Source organism: Vidua chalybeata, chromosome 9, assembly GCF_026979565.1.
Source record: "Vidua chalybeata isolate OUT-0048 chromosome 9, bVidCha1 merged haplotype, whole genome shotgun sequence".
Lineage (NCBI taxonomy): Eukaryota > Metazoa > Chordata > Aves > Passeriformes > Viduidae > Vidua > Vidua chalybeata.
In genome coordinates, this window is record NC_071538.1 from 17,837,921 (window position 1) to 17,862,412 (window position 24,492).

Genomic DNA, 24,492 nt, shown 5'->3' on the forward strand with positions numbered 1-24,492 from the left:
TGCTTTTAAATAAAGTGACGTTTTAAGAAAATATTTCTGAGAACAAGTTCTACTGTTGACTCTTCATTTCTCTGGCAAATTCCTGATGTCTGTGTTGATGGTAGGCAGAATTCTTTTCATCTGATCAAGGCATCCTTTCATTAGACTATTACACTAATTTTTAGACTTTTTCAATGTGAAGTGACCAATTTGGAAAAAACCTGCTTTCCCAGAATGAATAATGATTGAATCTTCATTTTGAACAAAATGAGTGTTCTACAGAAGACCAATTCTTAACTATTTTGTTGGCTGTATCTCCAGCAGCTTTTATTTGCTTTAGTCTAATAAGTATTTCTTAAATGCAGACTGTCAATTGGTGAGGGTGATTCTTGTGTAAATCAGTATAAAGTGCTTAAAGGAGAGAAAGTGCCTAAGCAGTGGCGTATTCCTGGTTGAGCTTCTGTGCCAGGAACACGGGTGTAGGCTGAGAGTTGTTTTGAAGAGAGAGGGGAGGTGCAGGCTGACATAATCTGAAATTGAGAAGAAATCCTTTTGCCCTTCAGGCAGTAATCTTACCCGTGCTTGAAGAGAACATCATCTTTCCAAAAAGTTGTTGGCATTTTTTCCCCCCTGCTTTCTTTATTTCCTCATTTGAGCAGGTGTATAATAATATCTCATAGTAACTGGTTGATGATCCAACTGTTAAAGATATTCCATCAGCAAAGAAGAGCTTTATTTGCAGCAGTCACATAATCTTGAAATGAACACCCAAAATTTGTCTTATATTTATCCTGTGTAATGGCTGTAGCCATACTGAAATATCAGTACTGAAATGGCTGTATCCTACTGAAATAGGAGTATTTTTCTCCTCCATGTTTTTGTTTTGGGTGGAGTTTTCATGGGGTTTTTTTGCTTCTTTGTTTGTTTTCTTTTAAAAAAAGCTGACATTGAAACCTTGAAGGGTTATATTTTCAAGTTCATTTTCCCAGTGAAAATTAAAGTTGACACAGGGCATATGTGACTTTATGCCCAATGTGTATGCATTCATTTTCTGAATGTTCTTCATGAGTCTAAGGGCACTACGTGCAGAAAGTGAGATTTCGCTCTGTAAGAGAAACAAAACCACAGGCATACATTTGTTCTTGCTGTGTGAGAAGAGAAATTAATGTTGCCTGATGGCTTCCCAGTTTTTTGGGTGTGTGCTAAAGGTTAGATAGGATGAAGGCTTAATTACAATGTACTTAATATTTATAGCTTTATTCACTGAAGCTTTGTCCCATTTGCATTGAAGGGATTTTTATCTAGAGAGCTCATCCCATTACAGCAAACAAACTTGAGACATTTTAAGGTGAGGGTAATGTCATTTGGGGGAAAAGCAGTTTACTTCCAGTTGGATGAAAACTACATTGTTACTTCATGATTTGATTTAAATTGATAAGGAACTTTTTTTAATATATATATAATTTAATTTTCAAGATAACTTACCATTCAGTTCAATTGCATTTTAAACTTTGGTGGAGTGCATGTGTAATTGTATCCAAAAGTGACATTAGGTTTTTCCTCCTAGCAGTAGATAGAATGAAGGGATGCTGCTATTTGGTTGGTTTTCAGTTAGACAAATGCATGAGATAGGATGGACTTGTTTTACTGTTAGGGGTGGTCTTTCATTTTTGTTTAGCTCTGGACAAACAGAGCAATTTTTAAATCGTCTTTTTTTTTTTTCTCCTCTTTTTTATCTTTTTTTTTTTTTCTGCACTGAAAGCATTTAGATGACTTTGGAAAAAGAAACTTGTGTGACTTGATACAGGAAAGACTAAAGCTGAATGTTTAACTTTTCTAAGGAGACAAGAGGAGACAGAGAGCTGGGGAAAAAAGCGGAGTATGTTTCCTGTGTTACCTCCTTATGCTGGATAACATCGGAGAAGGATTTCTGGGGGAGTTTCTTTAAAATGATGACTGATTATTTGGTTTCCTATGCTGGCTGTTGCCCACATTTTTCACATATTTTTGCTCATTCTTATTATTACCTGCAGAGGGAGCTTGTATATGAGATAATCAGAGTAATCAAGGCATTCAGGGCTGAATTGTTTCCAGTAAGTACAATTTCATTTCACTGTGCCTTTTCTGTTATGCAGAGCAGAAGGGCTCTGCAAGACAGCTTTTAAAAAGGCTGTCCATCAGTAACAGCAAATCACAGCGGGCAAAGATTTTAAAACATCAATAAGAACAAGCCAACTTAAAAAAATACTTCATATTTCAAAGAAGTGCCTATTAATCAGAAGTTTAAAAAAGAGATGAGGAAAACAATTCTTGCCGGTCAAGGTGCAAGAAGACTGTTTTGGTATTCTGTATGACAGGAAGCAGATTTTTGTTGCAAAAACTGTCTTCTCAGATTCTAAAAATGTCATGTTAGCATCAAAGAGACAGCAGAGTACTTTCAGGTCTTCGACATATCTCGTGCAGAGTAGTGTGGTAGCCAAAAAGAAGTAGGTAAGTATTTCCTATTTACCCAAGCAGTGTTATGGATCATAATCAAGGTGACTGTGGATGAAAGGCTAACTCTTAATTTTGTTTTTTCTCTATTTAAAATATAAAGAGGTGAATGAGTTTCATCCAAACTGAGGAATTGATCCAGTCAAGTACTAAAGCAGGCAAACAGCCGTAAGGATTTCTTTCTAAAGCTTTAGTAAATGCTGACAACAAAGAGCAAGGAATGTCTTAACCTAAGTTTATTTGTAAATTGTAACTTAAAAACTAGCTTGAAGAATCAGAAAATTGTACTTTAGGTAGTGATTTTTCCTTAATTTAGCACAATGAAATAAATCATCTGGCGTATTGCAGGCTTCATAATTTGTATTTTAGTTATCTGGATAATGAAAGTGTGTGATCCTTCAAAAAGTTAAGATTTCAGAGAAGAAAATATCAAGAAGCATATTAGATGGTACTTGGATTTATTCTATACTTCTCTTTGAAAAATGGTGGCAGTCATTTTACTTTACAATATTGCAGTAAACTTAAAGATGATTTGCTATGATATTGTTAGGAAATAAAGCAGTATGTATGCACATTCCATAAAACAGAAACAGATTTCTGTAATATACTCTCCTGTGATAAATCTGTGGTGTAAATTAGTCAAATAGTTTATTTTTTTCCTTTTTTGTTAATTTAAATGAACAGAACTTTAAACTTAATATACATTTAGCCTAACATGATCTTAGGGGTTTAGTTTGGATTCTCTTTTTAAACATCGGGGAAGATTTACCATATCTAAAAGAGTAGTAACTCCGTGTCAATATATTATTTATACTGGCTAATCCTTTCTAATGTGAAAAGTCAGCTTGTTATTGTAACACCAAATGGCCCTCTAAGTAGGGAAACAGTTAAGTAGATCTCCTGTAATAGGTTGTTGTCTAATAAAGAGATTTATGGTATTGGCAAGGGCTATTGTATAGGTATTACCCTCTCACAGCATGATCATGTATTATCTTAACAACTCAGTGCCACATTTATGTTGAGCATTTTCATAACAGGGTAAGAATATTAGCCACAGCAATTACACCCCAATAGGATTATAATGGTAAGATTTACAGAAAATATATAAATTTTGTCTTTCATGGAGATTTTGGTAGGTGCTAGGAGTTGAAAAGTTGTGCCATCCTTTTTGCATGGGAAAATACTGATGTGTAAGTCATGATGAAGAAAGAGAGGTTTGTTAATTTAATCTTGTTGAGGAATTGTGGAGAAGCAAGGACATAATCTTTCTTTACACAGTCTGTCCTTTTCTTTCCTGGTGAGGTAGAGATGTTTCAGAAGTTCCACTCAGTGGAGGCTGCCGTACAATATGAAAATCGAGACGTGAATGTAGCTTTAGTTCTGTTGTGAGGATAATGCAGCTGCGATTAAGATATATTTTTAACAGCCTTGTACTTTGAAGGTAGAACAATGGTAATTTAGGTGCTACATTGGAAGAGCCTACTTGAATAAAATCATGTAATTTTTTTGTTTTAGCTGTAGCGTAACACGTTTTCTCTTTCACTAGTGCCAGGTTTTTATGGTGATAAGTAACTTAGATAATTTTTAAAATGACTGCAAGCAACAAAAGTGACAATAATGTCGTACTTGTACAATTTTCATATAAGTGACATTCAAGCTGTTCCTTAATTCTTAAAATTTTCCATTTGTTTTTTAAAAAACCAAAAAAGTGAGACATTAATACTCACTTACTTGGCAGAAGCAATGTTCCAGTCACATTTAATAAAACTAAATTATGTTTTGTCAATAAAAAGCACTTATGGGGACTAATTGAACAAAATGCATTAGGTTATATAGTCATTTATGAATAACTGCATTGAGTAGCACAGCAGTCTGCATGGCAGTGTGATGAAACAGCCACTTATTTTAACATGGTATCTTGAGCTATAATTCAGTAAATACTGAAATAATGAGTGTTTAAACAAACAAAATACCTTTATTTCCCTGATTTCCTGTACCAAAATTAGAATAAGGTAATTCCAAATTAAGAAAATATATAATGGCAATTCTTACTGTACAAAAAACTTCCAGTACATATGGCATACATTGTAGACGTGCAGTGGTAGTATTGGTTAAATTTATAAGACACATTTCCTGGGTGCTTTAGATTAATTCTATGTGTAAGAGTTTCTGTAGAAAGATTCTGTACCCATCTGTTTTAAATTGTTATTGATCACTAGAGAAAAGATGTACATGTTTCTTTTGACATGATATATTCCTCTTCTGAAAATGTGCTAGAAGTTGCCCATGGATTTGAATATGGGATTTGTTGTGTTTTACTGGAAAATAACTGGGACCTCAAAGCTGCTTTAAAGTTAATATTCAAAACTTCATTATTTTTGTTATGGTAGCAGTGTATGGCTTCATCTGTGACCAGTAGCTAATGCATATTGTGTCTAGCACAAAATTCTGGAACTTTGTCTATAGTTTTGTGTTCAGAAAAAGAATAACATTTTCTATTTTAGATAAACTCCTGTAGGTTCTTAGGTTGGCTTCACATTTCATTCATTTTGAACTGTGGAAAGTGACCGTATCTTTTGTCTGTAAGTGAAAAGAAGGCACAAAAGGATGAATGTTACCCCCAGTGAAAGTGGAGCTCCAGCCGATTTAAGAGCGTGAACTGTGACTGCATTGTTGAGGGCAGTGCTTGGCTTGTTATACCCAAGCTAAGAAGAAGCCAGTACTTAGAATAAAAGGGTGAACAATGCATAAAAATTCAGTAAAAGGTAAAGCATTGTATCCGCACTTTAATATTACAAGTATTTATCATTCATTTTGAAAGTATTAAACTAGATTGCAGTGGATTTGTTTTACATGGATTTATCATTTAAAAAGTTGTCTAATGTTTCAGAATACAATTCCTACATTTGAAAGAGAAAATATATGCAGAAATATTCTTACCAAATTGTTAGCCTTATGTGCTCTCTTGAAACATATTCAGAACGTGTATACATATAACTGTGAGGTAGATTAACCATTTTTCTTTTTGTACAAATGCCATAATGAATGGCCTCTTAAAATCAGTATTCTTCTGTTTGCAAGACAACAAATCAAAGCACAAATCCAGACTGTAGTCATTTTACTTGTAGTGTGCATTAGAAATGAAGCCACTCTAAGTCATACTTAACTGCCCACAGACAACTAACCCTGAAGAAGGGGCAAGTCTTTTTCTTCTTCTGTCTTTTTTATTATTATTTATATCTCTTTGTCTGTTTGGAACAGCCATGCTGTTATGACTAATAAAGCTTTTGTATTTGGCAAATGGGATGCAAGTAATCAGCAGTTCTTGGCTCATGAGTGAAAAATCTGCTGAGCAGAGCACGTAAAACCAATATAACCTTTCAAGTATACCTGTGAATAAAATTCTTCCTTATGTTTCTGTCACCTATATAGTAATTCATCTATCCTTCCTACATCTTCACTTCTAATGGTATTATTTCTGATTACAGTGTTTTTTGATCAGTAGCATGATAAGCAAATATTGCTTGAACAGCTTTTAATTTAAAAAAACAAATATAAGAATATAGGGACCAGCAGCGAAGTCAGCATCTTTGTGCTATCTACTGATTAACAGCCAATTGAAAAATTTGGCTTATTTTAATTATATTTAGCTTAATATCCCTCCAGCATGTGATTTATCGCTAAGATTCTGTAGTCAGTGAATCTTAGTTCTTGCATATTTTCCACAGAGAACCACTCAGTATCTTAAACAATTATTTAAAACAATTATTTTTGTTTGATACAATTTTACATATTAAAAAAGTTACCAAAATCCTGGTGTTAATTGAACCGGACTCGGATAAATGAAAATTTTTTGTAGATCTGCTGGAAGATAGCCAGTAATTTATTTTTGTTTGTATTTTAAATAGATACATAATAACCAATGCACCAAATAAAGTTGCAGCATTAACAGATTATTAAAACTAATTGGTAAGGGTTTATGAAAAATACGTGGGGCAGTGAGAAAATTTGCTGCTATTTCAGTGCTGTGGTTAAGCAGTTTGCACGACTGTGTTCACAACCTCTGCAAAGCCTAGAGATAGGATTAATATATCCTTAACTACTTAACTACAGCCATTATTTAAGTTACCTAAAAGAAAACTGCTCAGATCTTTTGCATATATGAAGTATTAGCTGCTGCTATACTACCTGGGTAGGCATGCTCAGTGGAATTTTGTTCACAGATGCTCTAAAGGAGTAGCTCCTGGGATCATCCTCTAACATTCACTCAAGCTCATATGACCATTGAACAAGTTGTGGTGTTACTGCAGTGTTGGTGAAACACTGAATAATGGTGTATACAAGAGATTTCCACCCCTTCCCACCCTCCTCAAAAAAAAAAAAAAAAAAAAGGAACACCTTTGGTACTGTAGGTTTGTGATTTGTAGCTCTCTGGTGGCATGGGCTGTCACATCCTGGGTGTAGTGGTGGTCTCTGCTGTGGCTGCCACTTGGGTCTAGGAAAGTATGCATCCTTCTGTCCTGCAGATCCACATTCTCAGTTTTATTCTCTCCCTGGCTTCATGATAAAATGAAGGTGTAATTAGGACTAATTTTGCTAATCATCATGAGCTGGAGGTGGTCCCATCTGCCCTTCCCCCTGAAAGCCTGTGATACACGAGTGCAATGAGTGCAATCCAATCGTTGTGTGAGTGACGGGGGGAGCTTGGTGTGTGCTGTCTGCAGATGAAGATCCTTGGAAACCAGGTTTGTCCTTTTTCTGTTATTCACAGTCAAAAAGTCAAAATCTCCATTTTAATGAAGACATTTCAAAGAACAGACGGGCTGAGAAAGATATTGTATTTCTTTACATGCTCCTTCCTCTTAAACATGGAAGAAGCCTTAGGCTATAAATTAAAGTGTTTTACCCTCTGTAGTTGATCTCAGGCTGCCCAGTTGCCGTGAGGAGTTAAAGTTTAAAAAAAAAAGAATTGTAAATGGCTTGACAGTTTTATGTTTTTCAGTCTGTGGTTATCTTTTGTCCCCCTCATGTCCTGTTTTTGTCAATATTTTCCTTTCACCTAGGAACTATAGCAAGTGGGAGGAAAAGTAACTTGAAAGAATGTAGTTATGCCAGAGATGCATTTTCATGTGGGAACCTTCATAATCTCTTCATGTAAATGACATTCACTATGGAAACAGTAAGAGCTCTTACGAGCATAAAGGTTCATCCTGTGCTCCATAGGAAACACTGATTTACTTATCTCCCTTCCTGGAAAGGGCACACGTGTGCTGGGGCTGGGGAGGCTTTGGCCAGGCTCGCAGTGCAGGGCTGCAGGGGAGGGCTGGGGGGACCCTGGGAAGCTTGCAGGACCATCTCAGGCAGTGGCATGTCTGGAGTCCGTGTGGTTTCATCAGCGTGTTGGACATGGAGCCACCTTAGGTGGATAGGTGTATTTTGCATGTTTAATTTTGCCTGGTAGAGTGTTGCTTTCTTTTTTCTTTCCTTAAGTCATTGGGTTCTCAGGTGCTCTTCAATTTTAGTGAATTTCTGGGGGTGTCCTCCCTGGGCAGCAACTGGGGTCACAAGTGATGCTCATATTTTGCTGGCTGGATTCCAGAGTCCATTTTCCTTTAACCTGGAACAAGAAGAGATGTAGATTTTTATTATTTCAATAGCTTCATATTTGTAAGCTTTGTTGCCGAGTTTTGTAAAATTTAAAATTGTTTTGCAGTGTTTGTTACTATCTCTACCACATTCTTAAAAATTAATTGTCTGCTTGAATAGTGTTTCCCAATCAACTTGAATTATTGATGTTTTGGTCCTAAGTGGAGGAGCAGTGGTACTTTTCCTCCCACACCACAGCCTATTCAACCCCTGTTTAATGAGTTGTACTCTAGTACCTATGATAGAATTATAACACACAAAAAAAATATTGTAATTATGGCTTACTGATTAGGGCTAAAAATGGGAAGAGGGAAACTTGTATGTAAGTTCAGGTCTTCAGAAATTGGTGCTCTGTGGATGTTCAAGTAATCGGTACTTGCTGTTTAGAAGTTAAAACTGTTAGTGGCCATTGCAAGATAAATATTTTCCTAGACAGAAATGCAAAATTTAGTATAATATTTAAATATTTGAAAAACATTTGAAAATAGTTAGATTAATGTATTTTTAATTTTAGCTATCTTAAGCTGTTCTTAGACACTGTGTGTTTTGCAAATATTTTCAAAAGTGAATTAAATAACAACAAAGTTTTACCAATCTTAAGAAAATATCTGCTCATGAATGTGTATATACTTGAGTACACATATGTCTGGGTCTTTATTAAAATCATACTTATTTAAAAATAATAAGTGTCCGGTTTATTTTATGAAAAAACTTGTGAGATCAGGAGAAGAAATGTGTGTCTAGAGTCCTGGATGAAGGTCACTGCTAGCCAGGAAGAACCTGTTTTCCTTCATGCAGCTCTCAGACAGCTACATGTTCTAGTTAGTAAGTAACAACACTGTGGAAAAGCTAAAAATTGATGTTTCTTTAGCTGTTGTAAAACAATACTATCACAGTAAATTTGTTTTTTATTTTGGAGACAAGAAATCATTGGAGTGAATCTCTAGCTGTGGAAAATTTCCACTGTGCTTGCTGCAAGATCTTCTTGTACACCACGTTAGTCTTGGACTAGATACATTTATTTTTAAAAACCTAAAAAACTGCTATTTTTAGGTCAAAAATGTAAAATCTCCTTCTGACTGAAGAGATATTAAAATAAACTTGAGTAACTTCTGGAGAGTATGTTGATAACCAAGCAGTGTCGGGTGAAGTGTTCTGTCATGCCTCTGTCTGTCGCTTCTTACATATCTAAGATGGACCTTTAGGTTGACTTGGTTTTTTCCTCTCCATTTTCATCTGCATTATTCATCCTCCTGTCTTGCTTTTTTTCTTCCCGAAATAAAATCTTAGTTCAGCCCAATAGTGACCTGTAAGTAAGCTGTACACTTATTACTGTCACAAACTCTCCTGGATTTTATTTTTAAACAAACAAACAAAAAAATTCCCGGAATGGGCAATGGGTGTGTTGAAATTGTGGTCAGCTTTTTTTAAATTAATATTATTATTATGTCACTGTGAAATCATTAGCCACTTACAGAATGTTGCAATGGCAGCGTGAAATCATCAGCCATTTATAGAAAATGATTACTTGCAGCATGGCAAATGTTTCAAAATATTCGTGTGCGGGTAAGAGATGCAGACATACATCTTATTGCACATTGTGTGTGCTGGCCCCTCTCGTAGCACCGAGTCTCATTGTCTGTCTCCACATTTAATACTGTTCTGACTCAATTGTCCAGAGAGTTTTGTGGGCTCTGATGTAGATTGGTGGGCTTTTGGATGCAAAAGCAAGTAGTTGCAGTCCCTGTAGCTTGCAGTTGTGTCCCGGAGAGGAGTAAGTTCTGTACGTTTGGGTTATGGGCAGCTTGAAGGCAATGGAAATGCACTCAGCTGTTTCATGCGAGCAGGTCTTTCCCGTCTCTGTGCGGTGCCGTGTGTTTTCTGATCCCTGCTCACTTGCGTTCCTTGCTGCCAGCCCCGCTGCGCTGCTCAGCGCTGCCGGTTCCGCGGCCGGGCCGGGAGAGCCTGCCCGCTCTGCGGGGCTCCTGTGCTCGGGCCGTCCCTTCCCATCTGCTGCCTTTCCCCTACGCCCTAGCCAAGGGCTTTCCCGCTTCCTCTGCACTCGAAACTACCTGGGGGGAATGCCGTCTTCCCGCTCTGCCTGCTCACTTGCTTTTTTATTGTTTCCCTTTTCTTTTTTTTTCTTTTTTTTCTTTTTTTTTCTTTTTTTTTCCCTGGTCCCATGTTGTGACTCTCACTGATTTCTGGTGAGTAGCTGGCAGCACGAAGGAGTCTGCCTGATGATGATGATGATTTCATTGTTCATCTGATTTGCAATCTATTGCAGAAGTGCCTGTAATGCTGACTGCTGTTATTTAGTGTTAGGATTTTAAAATATTAGAGTACATAGAGCACAAGTTAAATCAAGGTGGCTTGCTGAACATGTGTATAAATTGCATTGTTTTGTGAGTGTGAAGGTTTGGCACAATACAGTATCTTTGGGCAAGATGTGAAATCCGGTGATCTAGATTAAATTTGGAGTTTTTGAGATCGCTGAACAAGAAGCTGGTAAAATGGCATGCATTTTCTTAACAGGGACAGCTTCTCTTAAATTTGCTTTCTATCTGTTGAGATGTCAGCCACTCTGTCACTGAAGACTTAAAGCTATATTCCTGAAAACAAGAGTTTTCTGGATTTCAAAGAAAATGCTATTTTTGTTAAAAGTAGCAATCAGAGCAAAAGGTTAGACTGTCATCAAAGTGTCTGTAAAAATATGCTTAAGACCCTGTTCTGTTCTCGGCTGTTGGAAGAGACGATGACTTGTAAATTGCCTTTCATAAAAGTGAGTTTGATTTAAGGTATTAATAAAATCTAAATTTGTGCATTCTGGCTGTGGGGACTGAAGATTTTAATTTAGTGAAATGCCAGAACAATTTTTTTGTGCTCAGTTTGATGAGTGTTGTGTGAGAATTCTATCTTACTAAATTAGGGCAGACATATATATTACAGTGTTTACAAACTGTTATGATTACAACCTGTTAAATTTCATATTTAATATTCAGTCATCTTTGAGCAAAAAAGTCACCTCATTTTTGTCTCAGCGCTGTAGAATTCTTGTGTTAAAATAGATTAAATTGCAAATGTTAATCTAAGTAACTGTGGAAAGTTGTGACCTGGATTTGAAATAGCCACAAGACTATCACAGCAGCAGTAAATCTTCCAGAACATGTAAGGCTGACACATGGTGGGGATATGTCTGATGTGAGAATTATAGTGCGGGTGCAGGAATAGCCTGAAAAGAAAATCATGTGCCAATATAATTTTATTCTAAAACAAAAAAAGAAGGAAAAATTATCACTTTAATATAAAGCTGTGTTTTTAAAGGTAACACACAGTAACTTCATAAAAACTTATTTTAAAATGGCAATCTAAAATTCAAGCTGTATTTAAGAAAGAGTATTTGTGGCACTGAGGCACCTGGCTCTTAATCCTCATGTGCTTCCTCTGGCAACAGTGATTCTGATCTTTGAAATATGGATGGGAATTTTGGGTGCAGACTTCAGCTTAAGAAACCATCAGTTTCAGGAAAAGTAGATACTAAGTGTACTTCCCTTTTGTTTTAAGCTTTTTCCTACTGTCCTTTAATGACTGCTTTTCTCTCAGCTAAGCCTGGCTTCAGCCCTAGTTCTGGGTACTTTTAAAGCTTGGTAACATCAAAAGGCCCTGAGTGTTAGTTGTCAAGCACTGGCATTGCTGGAATCTTTTATTATCTTATTGCTTTGATTTTTCTTCATCTCTCTTAAAATGTGTCAAATAAGAATGTGGGCGATGTCAGAAGAATATGATAATAGTAATTTTTAAAGCAATGTTTTGACTTAAAAATAATGTTAAAACAATCCTGTTCAAGCAAATCTTGATGTTAATCAGGGGACATTAATTGATAATTAAACCAAGTGTATTAAATAATTTCTACATATATTTGATCCAGTTTGCTGTTCTTTTCTCTAAATGAATATATTTTTTTACAAATTTATTCTTTCGTGAAGGAAAGAAATTAGCTTGCAGATACTGGCCCACATGTCCGCACGACAAAATTATCTTGGGGCGCTATAAAAAGGTATTCAAAGTGTTATCATATTGCATATATTGCAATGTTGACTATTGATTCTTTTCAGTTTCTAAGAAATACCAGGATAGTAGGGCTTATGCAGTGAGTGCCTGAATTACTTTACCTCTCTGTTTTTTTTAAAAAGCTAGAATATGACTTTGTTCATTTCCTTCACTCCAGAGAAGGGTGATTGGCAGGCTCTGGCAGTTGGCTGTCCACAGCTGAACTGCAGGGCTTGAGTTGCTTTGGCAGGGTTGCAAGTAAAAGTTTGTGCCGTTTTTGCCAACTGTGTTCTTGGCTCAAGCTGATGTTACACGTCTCTCGACTCCAAAGCGTGCTCATTTGCCAAATTCTACCTAAAAATGTATGCTGGAATTCCTAATTAAATAAACCCCCCGATATTTATTTTACTCCTCGGAAAGGCAGGCATTCTTTCACAGTACATGCTGCTTTGGTAGAAATAAAAATTTAAAAAGCCCAAGGTGGATTAGAAAGTTATAACTGCTTAGGAGAGAAATTTTCTTTTGCAAACAGATTAGTAGCTTTGGTTTTTTCTGAGTAGTGAAATTACATGACTTTACCAGGTTCTTACCTGAAATTCTTTGCATATATAAATTCTTTTGTTTATTTTTCAATTATTTTGAAAATTGTCGCACTACAAAGGATAATAGCAGTCCGTGTATAATTTCCTTGGGTTTTCCAGCTCGATAGCATTATAGCTACCTTATTGCTGCCGTTAGCTGAAGGTACCAGTTGAACGATAAAGGTGTAATTTATGCCAAACCAGTCTGGAAGCTTTTTTAGAAGACTGATAGCAACTGCTTTTATACATACTGCTATGTAAAATGCTTATTAATGTTAGCAGATGTTGCACTTTAATCCCCCAGAATGATTGTTTGGTAGCAGCAGGAGATTTATTAAGCTTGAGTTGTGTGAAATTGTGTGTGCATAAGCTGCTATTTAGATTGTAAAAATGCCATTGAAAACTGTAAAAAAGTTCTAACTGTAATTGGCAGAGAGGTATTAGCTGTTTTAAAAGAAGTATATGTGTACCACTGGCCCTTTTGGTATAACCTCTTTATCATTTATCTTCTTGTATTAATGTCACTGAATTATTAATTCATGAGCAGGGTTGGATAGGGTGAAGGCACTATTTAAATGTGTGCCACATGTATCCTTATCGCTGGAGACATGAAAAGAGTCATTTTGTGTTATCTGTAAAATGGAAAGGACATTTAAAAATTTCATTTACCGTAATCCACTTCACTTCCCAGTAAAACACCTAGATTATTGCTACTATAATATAATGTTCTTATTAAAATTTTGTAATCTTTCCACTCTCTCACTTATAAATACTGTTGATAGACAAATGTAGACTAATTTTTTTTTCTTTAGTTGCACATACAGTGCATGAACTGCAACAGAACGTATGAAGAGCAGGGTTTTAATAAAAAACAATTCTCTTTAATTTCTAGTAAAAGAATACCAAAAAAAAGCCAATAAGTATTTATAATCATGAAAGGCTAAATAAATTATCATCTAAAATCATAATGTAAACTAATTAAAGAAAAATAGGATATTTTCCAAAGTAACAGTGTCATTGTCACACTGAGCCATCAAGAGCTATATTATTTAAAAGAAATTGTAAATGTGTGGTTTGGTCTGCTTGATGAAACCACAGAATATCAAAGGTCACATTGCTGCTAAAAAATGTGTTAAAAATGTATCTTAAATTTCATCTGTGCTGTATGGATGATTAAAAAAAATTAAAATGTACAGGAAATATGTTTTCAGTCACTTCAACGGAATGAGTTCATTCTCTTGAATACTTTAAAAAGTGTTCATTCTTTTTAAAAATTCTTTGCATGAAAGCAATTTCAGGATACTTTGTCCTCAAGTGCTCGCAGTGGCTGGCATGGCAGTGCTGGAGATAACTCATATTCCATTTTGTTTAATATTTAAAAGATATCACTTCACACTTTCCTTTTTACCATGCATGGAAGAGACCTTCACTGCTTCCACAATACATGGGGAGTTTTTCTTTTTTCTCTTCAGAAATTTCTCTGCAGAAGAGAAAATGTTATGTAGGCTGCTAGGGAGAAGAGTTTTAAACAGTGGTACATGCAAGTAGAAGGAGCCTTCTTGCTGAATTGTAATTTAGAATTCTTCTTGCTTGTAACTTCTCCAAATTTAATCATTATAGTTTCCTGACTTAGACTTTCTACAAAAAGAATACTGAAATACAGAAAATAAGTGAAATAATTTCTATTTTTCTATTATAATTTGAATAAATAAGAAAGCCCAGTTTTCCCCAACTGAAAGAATGTTGCAGCTCTGATGAATGACTGGTACTTATTCAGCTGTCTTGCATAGTTAAGAATAGTCACCAGAATGTTCATTGCTTATGAAATTGTACAAGAAAATACTCTTAACTGCAGCACTCTTGCACTATTATACACTTCAGCAACTTGTAAGTCCTTGCAGAGCCCATCATCCAGTAAGAGCATTGAATCCTTTGTTCCACTGCAGAATCAGGCCCTTTCTGAATAGATCCTGGAGATTTATATGCCAAATTTATTGCACACATTTCTCACATGCTCGGTGATGTGCAAGCAGTAGGTGTGTAATTCAGTGCATGTTTGTGTGTGGGCACAAGGGAGAGAGTGGTGTGTGCAGTGCTGTCGTACAGGGCTTCTCATCCTTCAGTTCTTGTCTTGAATGTGTGTATGAGAAAAGCCACAAGGGGAGAAAACCAAGGAGTCTGTTGATTTTTATTTCATGATTTTAGAGTTTTCAGCCTTCTAAGTGCTACTGGTATGTAAAAGGGGTGAACATGAAAGAGGTGTCTTCTGGCACTGCCTGCTTTTTTTTTGTACTTAGGAAGTGCACACAGAAGTGCTCCAAAGGCTTACGTAAATTCAGTGGGATTTCTACCTCTAAGTCATACTTGCCTGGTGAATCTCTTGTCTGCTTAGAAAGCAGTTAAAGACTTCTTCCCTTCTGTTGTCAAAATTAAAGATTTTGTTGTGGCTCGTGGCCAAGTATGGGATGGTAGCACACAGCACTTCTCAGGTTTCTATGCAAGACGTGAGCCACTAGCTTTTAATAACTAAATGGTTTGTAAATGGTTTGTAAAGTCCAGGTTTATGGAATTACTCCTGGAAGTTTGTTTGGTGGTGGTGATTTGTAGTGGAACTAAAATGTGGTCTTCTAAATGTCCTGACCATCAGGCTTCTGGAAAGAAAACACTACTCTCTGATTGTGATAATATTAGTAGAGCTTCAGAGAAGAGAAAAAAGCTAGGAATAATGTAAGAAGGGGTTATTTGAAAGAAGAAAAAAAAAATGCTTAGGTACAGCATGTTTTAAAACATGGTTAAAAGCATGCATTATTGAAATGGTCTTTGATAAAATGCATTGTTGTGATGCTATGATAAATTCTAATACTTGAGCATATGATGTAAGAAGAAATATTTAAAATTTCCTTTCTCCTGCTCTCTATATAGAGAAATTTCGTTTCTTCTGCTCTCTCTCTCTGTAAATCTGTATATATATATACAGATTTTTCACATTTCTTTGCATGCTCATCTGATGCATTTTATCCTAGATTATCTCATTGCTCCCAAGAAAACCCTTTTGGTAATATTGGTAACCTAATATATGACAGATTTTGGTCATTATTATTTCATTTAGTGGTCATATGTATAGATCAAGAGGGAATCTGAATATTGATTTTACTGAATGGCTAGTAACAATGATTTATGAGTCACAGATTCAGAGCAGTGAGCCAAACACAGCAGATATTACATCTTAGGTGCCACCATTGATTTTGATTCATATTTCACTGCACAATGATTAGGCCATGGTCTCACAGATGTTAATGTTAGAAATATATTCCTCTCTAAGCAAAGATCTGCCCAAACTACACTCAGTGCATGGTGACTATATCGATATGCCCACTGCTTCTGACTTTAAAATGGTAAATATTTTTCAATTGCTTATAAAGAGTTAGTATCTCTCTGATAACAAAGGGTTTTGATAGAATTTTTTAAAATAATCAAAAGTGATTTTGCTGCACACTCAAGCTTGTTCCTGAAACTGCAACAATATAATTTATATTGAATACAGACCACTTAATATGATTATAAGTACAACTGATAGAAAATGGATGCTTTAAAGTGAATGTTAAACCAGCAGCTTCATGAATCTTTTTGATAATATTCCTTGGCACGTGCCCAGAAAAGAAGTTTGCAGTGCAGTAGTTTCCAGGGAATTGATGCTACCAAACTGAGGTTTGTGCTTGAATATCAAATGCCAAGGCTGCAGCACAGCCGTCCCCAAGGAGGTCCAGTGTGTTGGGGCTATACAGCCCCATTAACCCAGTTATAGCACGGATAAAAGCGCTGTACATGCATGATAAAAATGTGTTCTTGTCTGCTCTTGCCTGTAACTTGATTTTATTTTGGAAGTCAGTAATGCGTGGGTGTCTTGCTGGCTCTGTGCTGGTCTGCGGAGTTGTCTAACTTCACTGTCAGCTGTGAAAGACAGAATCATAGTACAGTTTGGGTTGGAAGGGACCTTAAATTATCATCTAGTTCCAACCCCCCTTCCATGGCCAGGGACACATGCTGCCAGACCAGGTTGCCCAAAGCCCCATACTGGTCTTAAAACACTTCCATGGACATGGCCTCGGCAGCCACCATGGCCTCCAGCACCTCACCACTCTCACAGTGCAGACAAGCTTCCAAACATCTACTCTAGATTTACCCTCTTTCAGTTTAAATCCATTCCCTCTTGTCCTATCACTGCAGACCCTTGTAAAAAGTCCCTTTCCAGCTCTCATGTGTCCCTTTAGGTACTAGAAACTTACTGTAAGGTCTGCCCAGAACCTTCTCTTCTCCAGGCTGAACAGCCCCAGCTCTCTCAGCCTGTCTGCATGGGAAAGGTGCCCCCAGCTCTCTGGTCATCTTTGTGACCTCCTCTGGACCTCCTCCAAAAGGTGCACATAATTCCTGTCTTGGGGGCCCCAGAGCTGGATTCCATACTCAGTATCAGAGCTCATCTTCCTCCCTAAGCCCAGGGCCTAGTGGCCATAAAGCAGATCAGGTGTGTTGAAATCCTTGCAGTCAGTTAGAGAAACACCATGTCGCTTCACAGGTACCGGCATGTCTGACCACAGTCCCAGGACTTAGTTCTGTTTGTTTTGTTTTTCGGTCTACTTCCACTTCAAACAAGTTCTCAGCTGTGAAAAACAGTGGAGGAGAAGGAAAAAAAAAAAATCTCAGCTAAGTGGCATAACAGCTTTGAGAAATACGGGCCTCTGCAAAGCCTTGTCAAGGCTGTCAACAAACAGTTTCCTGTCTTACAAGACTGCTATGTCTTTGGTTGATGTTAGTCTAGTGATTTTTTTTTCCAAGGGAAAGAAATGAGATCTTTAATATAAATAGATCATTTTGAGGATTTCTCTTCTCTGAAAAGTTTGAAAAGCCTTTGAATTTTCTTCAGCTGTTACAATTGCTTCTTTAGGTTTGTCATATGGTTCTCAGTGCTTTTGTAAAGATACTCATTATTTTCTTGTTTATTTTTGATGTTCATAAAATCTGTCCTACATAGATTTGAAAATGAGAGCTATTTGTTTTGCAGTTTAATGAAGAGAATGGCAAACAGCCTCAGACTGTGCCTCTGGTGTCCACAGTGATCAGCATATTTAACATGCTCAGCATGACACTGAGATATTACAGCTGATAACGGTTGTAATTGACTTACAGCATCCCTTTCCCTCCCCCTTCTTTGGATGGTGGGGATTTATCTTTGAGTCCCCTGGAAGCTGTAGTGACACAGAGGGCAGAAGTGGTGGAAAGGTTTTACCTGCACTGCTTGTGTCGAGATGGTCTCATGTAGCAGCATGGTGTCGATTCAGGTGAAATACAGGGAATTTGCAATGAGGATTGAGTGACAAACCCCGTCCGCCCCTACCCCCCCTTGATTCTGAGCATTTATCAAAGGCAAAAAGAGAAATTCAGGCTTGGCAAAAGGAGAGTGCCTGGAGCCAAAAAAAGCCATTCTTATTAGTGCTAGCAAAGGTTTACTTTGCTGGCTTATTGAATGAAAACTCCCTTGAGTGTCCAGGCTTTATCCTGTGTTAACAAGGGGCAAAGCTGGCTTGTTGGGAATGGACCGCTGTATAATGTGTCTGTAAAACACAAGAGTGAGGCCAAGCTGAATTAGAGTGCTGATGAGGAAGGAAAATCTTTGTCTTTTCCTCTCAAATCCTATTTATTTTCTCTGTGAATGATTGTGGTAGACCACTACGGTGCTGGGGACTGATGGACTAAATTGTGATGTTCCGCTGGTAAAATAGTGTCAGTGCACTGTTTAGTGTCATGTCTTGCATAGGTAGATTGGATATTTTGAATGATCCATTACACTGAAGAGCTGGAAACTCAGGCTGAGGTGGGGTGGGTGTTTCTGGGGTCTTTGTCAATTTTAGGGTATGTATTTATTGCTCACTATTTCAGGCATTCATCAGGCATTAGCATGTAACGTCAGAGCACAATGCAGCTGAATGCATTGAAGTGATTTTTTTGTAGCAAGATTGGATGACCTTGGTCAAGTCTAGTTCTTACTGTATTATTCCCTTCCCTCATACTGTATTCTTTCCATGTAACTTGGGAAGAAATGTTTTGGGTTAGAAATCCAATGTTCAAGGTGACAATTAATAGGGAGTGTTGAATACAGAAGTGTAGATAAGACTCCCTGCTACCTTTTGAACATTAAATTGCTTTTATGAAAAGGAAGTATTTTTAAGCCATTTTTAGATGGATCAGAGTTAGCCTTTCCTTTCACTTTGCAGTATGCAGCTGGTTTCATTGGAGCAGATCAGGCACTGGTTGTTTATCATAGGTAGTAGAAGGAGGCTTACTAGATCAGCAATCTTGATTGTTGTCAGGGTTTGTTTTTTTTTTTTTTGTTTTTTTTTTTTTTTTTTTTTTTTTGTTTTTTTTTTTTGTTTTTGTTTTTTTTTTTTTTTTTTGTAAGGTCTCATAGCTAAAACTCATAACCAGATTTTCTACAATCTGGTTCTGTAGCACTAATGTGGCATTATTAATGTAAATCAATTTTTGAATTAGCATATTGAAAACTTAGGAATAACTCATGTTGAATGCATCTGAAGATATGTTCGATGTTGAAAACTAGAGCCTGGATCTCATTGCAGATAATGTAGAAAATGGTAGCTCTTGGATCATAAACAGTATTAGTCTCATTTGATTCTACTAATGTGGCTTAGACAGTTTTACTAATCACACTTCACTAATTAAATTCTTGTGTTACAGATTATAGTAAGTTTAACTTTTTGGTTTTTTTTTAATTGGGAAAGCCTCATGATGGGAAAGCATGTGGACACATGATTTCTCAGGAGACTAAGTAGTCTATTACATTGTAGGAATATATATATCTATTCACCCTTGCCTTCTCTGCCCCCTCCTTTCCTCTGCAGAATGGCTCATATATATTACAGAATTACTCAGTTTCATAAACTGGGTTATGAAAGGCAGTGGGGGTGCTGCATGTGTGGCAAGGTAGATCACACAGGATTTATAAGAAGGACTGCCTGGTCCTGCTAGTTCCTTGGCATGTATGAGCTGTGCAGCTATGCCTGATGTTCTTTACTTCCATGTGTCTCATCATCTGAAAAGCTAGTACAAATTTTATTTCTGTAATAGGGATGTTAAAGCTTCACTGAGGTGGCAAGTGCTCTGTGGTGTTTCTAAAATGATTTGGAAAATTAAGCACTGTACTCTAAAATACATCAGCATTAGTCTGAATGACTTTTAGCTAAAGAAAAACATCCTTGCTTAGCTGGAAAGATCTCTGTGTTCTCCTTTGTCTTAATTGCCTGAAAAGCTGGATAGAACAGGAGGGGAAAGGCAGCTTTTGAGCATGCTGTGTCAGTTGTCCGGAAGCTCTTAAAAGACCCTTTTTTGGCTTTTGAAAATAAAACCTTGGGAAGGTTAAGCAGAGTAGAGCTGGGACACGACAGTCCTTTAGAGGTCTTTCTCTTCAAAGATAAAAGTATTTCAAGGAGCATGCTTGGAGCAGCTTTCTCTTATCTCTGGGGTGCTCTTGAGCAATGTTGCGGGGAGAGGGATGGCCAGCAGTGGCATGTATTCTACAGCGGTCGTGTTCTGTCTGGGAGAAGTTTCAGAAGCACAGAAGAACAAGGAATGAGGCGGGGGCACTGAGATATTTGGGACTTGGAGCACAGCTTATGAATACAGTATGAAGAGATGCCCAGTACCTTTGCAGTGTTACAGGTTTGAACATTAACATTTCTTTTCCTGATCTAGGCTTCTTTGGCAGTGCATATGAGAAGAATCTTAACAAGAAAGATGAACCACTCTACTTCCAGCAGGGGGTTGTTTCTTTTTTTTTCCTGTGGGAGATTGCAGTATGGCCCAGAGGTAGGGATTTAAGTTACAACTGAAATTTTCTGGGCAGCTTTTATTGCACTCTGAAATTCAAGCAAGATTTTGCTCTAGGGAGTTTCTTTTTGCCCCACCCACAGGCTGAAGCAGTCAGCGATGCAGAGAAAATGTTTATTAAGGTCTGAGGGGAAATAACATATTTGTGCAGGACAGCCACTCACTGTGGTCTCCTTTTTCTGTTTACAAAGAAGTAACCTAATCCATCTTTTCCTGCTTCCAGTCGTTTGGTTTGGGATTTGTTGTTGTTGTGAGATGCCACCGACAGTCTCTGTATCACTGATAGATGGATGGTCAGAAGGATGTGGCTGACAGCAGTGTCTTTAGTCCGAGTGCTCTCTGGCTCCAGCTCATGTCTGGATGCCTTTCTCAGGTTTAGCTATTGTCATGCTGATGCATAGTTGGAACTGCACTACTTGGAGCCACAGGGAGATTCTCAAATACAGAGGCTCCATTAACATTTGTTTGCTGTGAACATGTTAACTTATTCAAAAGAAAAGAAGCAAACCCAAACCCAATTGCATCAGTTTTCAAACAGTTTCATTTTTTCTTGGGTTTTTGGATAAACATGTGTTACTGATAATCTGGTAGGGGCTGGTTAGTTTATTTTGAATTATTTTTGCAGCAGCACACTGAGTTAAGTTCTATGTCTGTAGGCTACAGCAATGTAAAGAGAACAATATATTGCACAAAACACTTAAAATTGTTCTTTAAAGTGCTTGCAATTTCTTCTTATTTGAATAGTTTGTGCTGGTTTTGGTATTTCAAAGGCATCAATATATTTTCAGAAACTGTGGGTCCTTATAAAAGTGACTAAGTCACTTTAGAAGGTCAAGAACTCTACTCTATTAAAAAAAAAAAGCAAAGTGTTTGGCATACATTTTGCAGCTATTTCCTAGGGAGATGCTGGGTCTTACCGCAAGTGATGCTTTGATTATTGGTTTTGTTTTTGACATAACTCTTTCCTCCCAGTTCCAATTTAAAAAGGCCCACAAGGAAGTGATGACTGAGGATGATAAAGTACAGGGATGTCACTATCCAGTTGACTCTGAAGAAAGATATCTCAAAACCTGAGAGTGCAGTGATATGTTATAGAAATAATGATAAAAGTTGAGTCTCAGGAAGTCCAAATCTTCTGGACAAACTGGGAACAATCAGAAGGCTGATTTAATTTCACCTTTAGCCATTATTAGTCGTCATCTATTCTCCTGGATTATTCTGATTGCTTACTGAAATTATGCTGATTAGTCTGTAGTGTGTGGAATAGTTTTATTATTTTTCCTTTGGGTGCTACAGGTGAAAAATTAATCCAAACTCTTCCCAAGATTCTAGCTGAACTGTCTCCAGGGCTTTCTTTTTAGAGATCATGGTGGCAATTTTTTCTTCTTAACTCAGCAGGAGCTCCTTTGCAATTTTAATTTCTGCTGAATGTAGTGCATCCTTTGTGGACTTCTAGATTTATTTTCTTTTAGTTACAAAAGAGTCTAAGCCCAGTGTAAAAGATCTAGAGCTGGAATGTGGCTGTGCCTCATAACCACTTCAGGGTCCTCCTGTGTCACCATCTAAATTCAGGTCACACCTTGTACCTCAGGGACATAGGTGTGTGCCAGGGAGAGCCACACTCTGCCTGTCCTGCACTCCATTTGCTCTTGCCTGCTTCTTGTTGAAATAGGTATGGAAAAAAAGTACCTGTGACTGAAGAGCACCTATCTGTAGTTGGAAATTGGGAAAGGGGTTCATTTTTATGTATCAATAAACATAAAATCATATGGTCTTAGATGTCAGTTTCCTTTAATTTCCCTGTGTGAGGAATCACAAGCACACTTTTGTTGTGAGAGGGATGTCTCCAGTTCTCTTAAAGAGGAGCCAAGTGAAGAAACCTGCTTGGCTATTTAATAATCTCCACAGATATGCAGCCTTCATTGAGAGCCAGAGAAATTCTTCCATAATGTTTTCTGTTAATTCCCATCTTTCTCTCCTTGTGGGAAAAAATGAGTGTCAGTTTTATTGTTGCTTGTCTGCTCAGAGAACAAACTTTATCATTGATTATGATTAATATTTCTACTTCTAAAAATGATCAACATTTCACAGAATTTCTGTATCTGGTATTTTGTGCTTTTCATCCTTTCCACTTCTCCTTGCCAAAAGGGTAAATGTATTTTTAAAGCCCTTAACATGTTCTAGTATTCATAAGAATCATAAGTGGCCCTTGGATCCTGCCACTTACATTTTTACACAGTCATTGTTACATGGTTTTAAAGTAACATTAATTTCAGATATCTCACCAATACGTCCACACAGTCCTGTTCGGTCGTCCTGGAAAAACCAAGTCAGTGTGACACCGGGCTCAGCCCTTTGCATCCATGGTTGCTGCAGTGTTCAGTGTTCTCCAGAGCTGTTTCACATATCTGTAATATGTAGAGCCAGCTTTCTGCTTAGAAATAATCTGTTCTTCTATGGATGTTAATTTTTCTCTAGCTTCCCAAACTCTAGTAGTCAGGGCTGAAGCATGACCTAACTTCACACAGTGAGATATGGAAGAGGATGTGTGTAGTTACTCAGCTGGCTGGTGAGAGAATAGAGTCATTAGCAAAAGGGAGCACTCTGCTGTCAAATCTTCTACCACAGCTACTGCACTCTATCACTGTAATTATATTTTTTCAAATGCAAATGATAGCTTGAAGAATTCTTCCTTTGGTACATCGTTCACAGGAGCAGTGCAGTTCGTATTTCTCAGTAGGAGACAAATCCTGTCTAAGGCTAAGGACAGAAGAAGGTCTCATCCGTTGTTTATTCCCTTTTCTCTGAAGATGTTTATTGTGTAGAAATACAGCTAACTGTGCTAACAGTCATATGAAGAGGCTGCCTCACCAAACAGGGTATTTTGTCAGCAAAGCAATTGTTACTGCCTCTCTCATCCAAGGAGAGCAATCTTTGTGCAGCACACGGGAACGCCAGAACCATGGCAGGGAGCAGACCTGCTCAGCCTTCCTGCTGAGAGGAGTTGCTGTGTTGTTCTCAGCCACTCCCTGTTTCAAATCCCCAAGAAATATCTATATAATATATAATACATATATATATATTATAATATATAGTGTCCCAGATTTCATTTTACTGTGGTTCTTTGAGGTAGAGAATTGCAGGTTGTGTCAGATTTGTGGAGTCAGAAAAGCTTAGCCAACTCCTCTGCAGGTCCAGTTTCTTATTTTCAGTGCAAATGTTCTCCTGTTGTTTTTTTTTTCATGTGTCTTACTGCAAATACATCAGTCACACTCATGCTTCCAACTTTTAACACGTATCATTATTTGGCATTGTGCTTAGTGATGACTGACCTTGAGAGATTACATCCCAGAACCCTGCCAAATTCCCAGCTACAGTGCAGGCATACTCTCAGCTTTTACTAAAAATTTCCATCTTTGTGTGAAGTAAAATTTGGTATTCCAAATTATTGGTGTTCAGGTACTGATAGATTTTTTTTCTCCTTTTCTTCCAAATCCTCTGCTACTCCAGGTATGAAGATGAATAATGCAGACCACTGGTTTCGATGATGCTGGGCTTTTATAACTGGATTCATTAAGGAATACAAAGAAAATTCTTACAGGGATCAATAATGGTGTCTTCTGGCTGCAGAATGCGAAGTTTTTGGTTTCTGCTCATTATCAGCTTCCTGCAGTGTACTGAAGGTAAGCTTTAGTTTATTTTTTTTACTTGGGTTTTCAGATGAGTTAAATGGACTGTACAATTAATTTCTGTTAGGTAATTTGAAGTTTGAGGATGACAAACTAAATGTAGCATATTCTAGGTTTAATTTATAAGACTCAAATTGTCCCTTTTTAAATGAAGA

At 37.2% G+C, this 24,492-nt stretch overlaps 1 protein-coding gene across 6 annotated transcripts in view; it reads left to right on the forward strand.

Annotated features, from left to right (window-relative positions):
• Positions 1 to 24,492, forward strand: part of ADGRL2 (adhesion G protein-coupled receptor L2) — a 156,006-nt gene that overhangs the window by 8,136 nt on the left and 123,378 nt on the right. For all 6 annotated transcript variants that reach the window (XM_053950215.1, XM_053950217.1, XM_053950219.1 and 3 more), the window contains exon 2: positions 24,159 to 24,331. In XM_053950215.1, coding sequence (XP_053806190.1) covers positions 24,259 to 24,331 — 73 coding nt within the window. In that variant the 5' untranslated portion in view covers positions 24,159 to 24,258. The remainder of the gene's footprint in view (positions 1 to 24,158; positions 24,332 to 24,492) is intronic.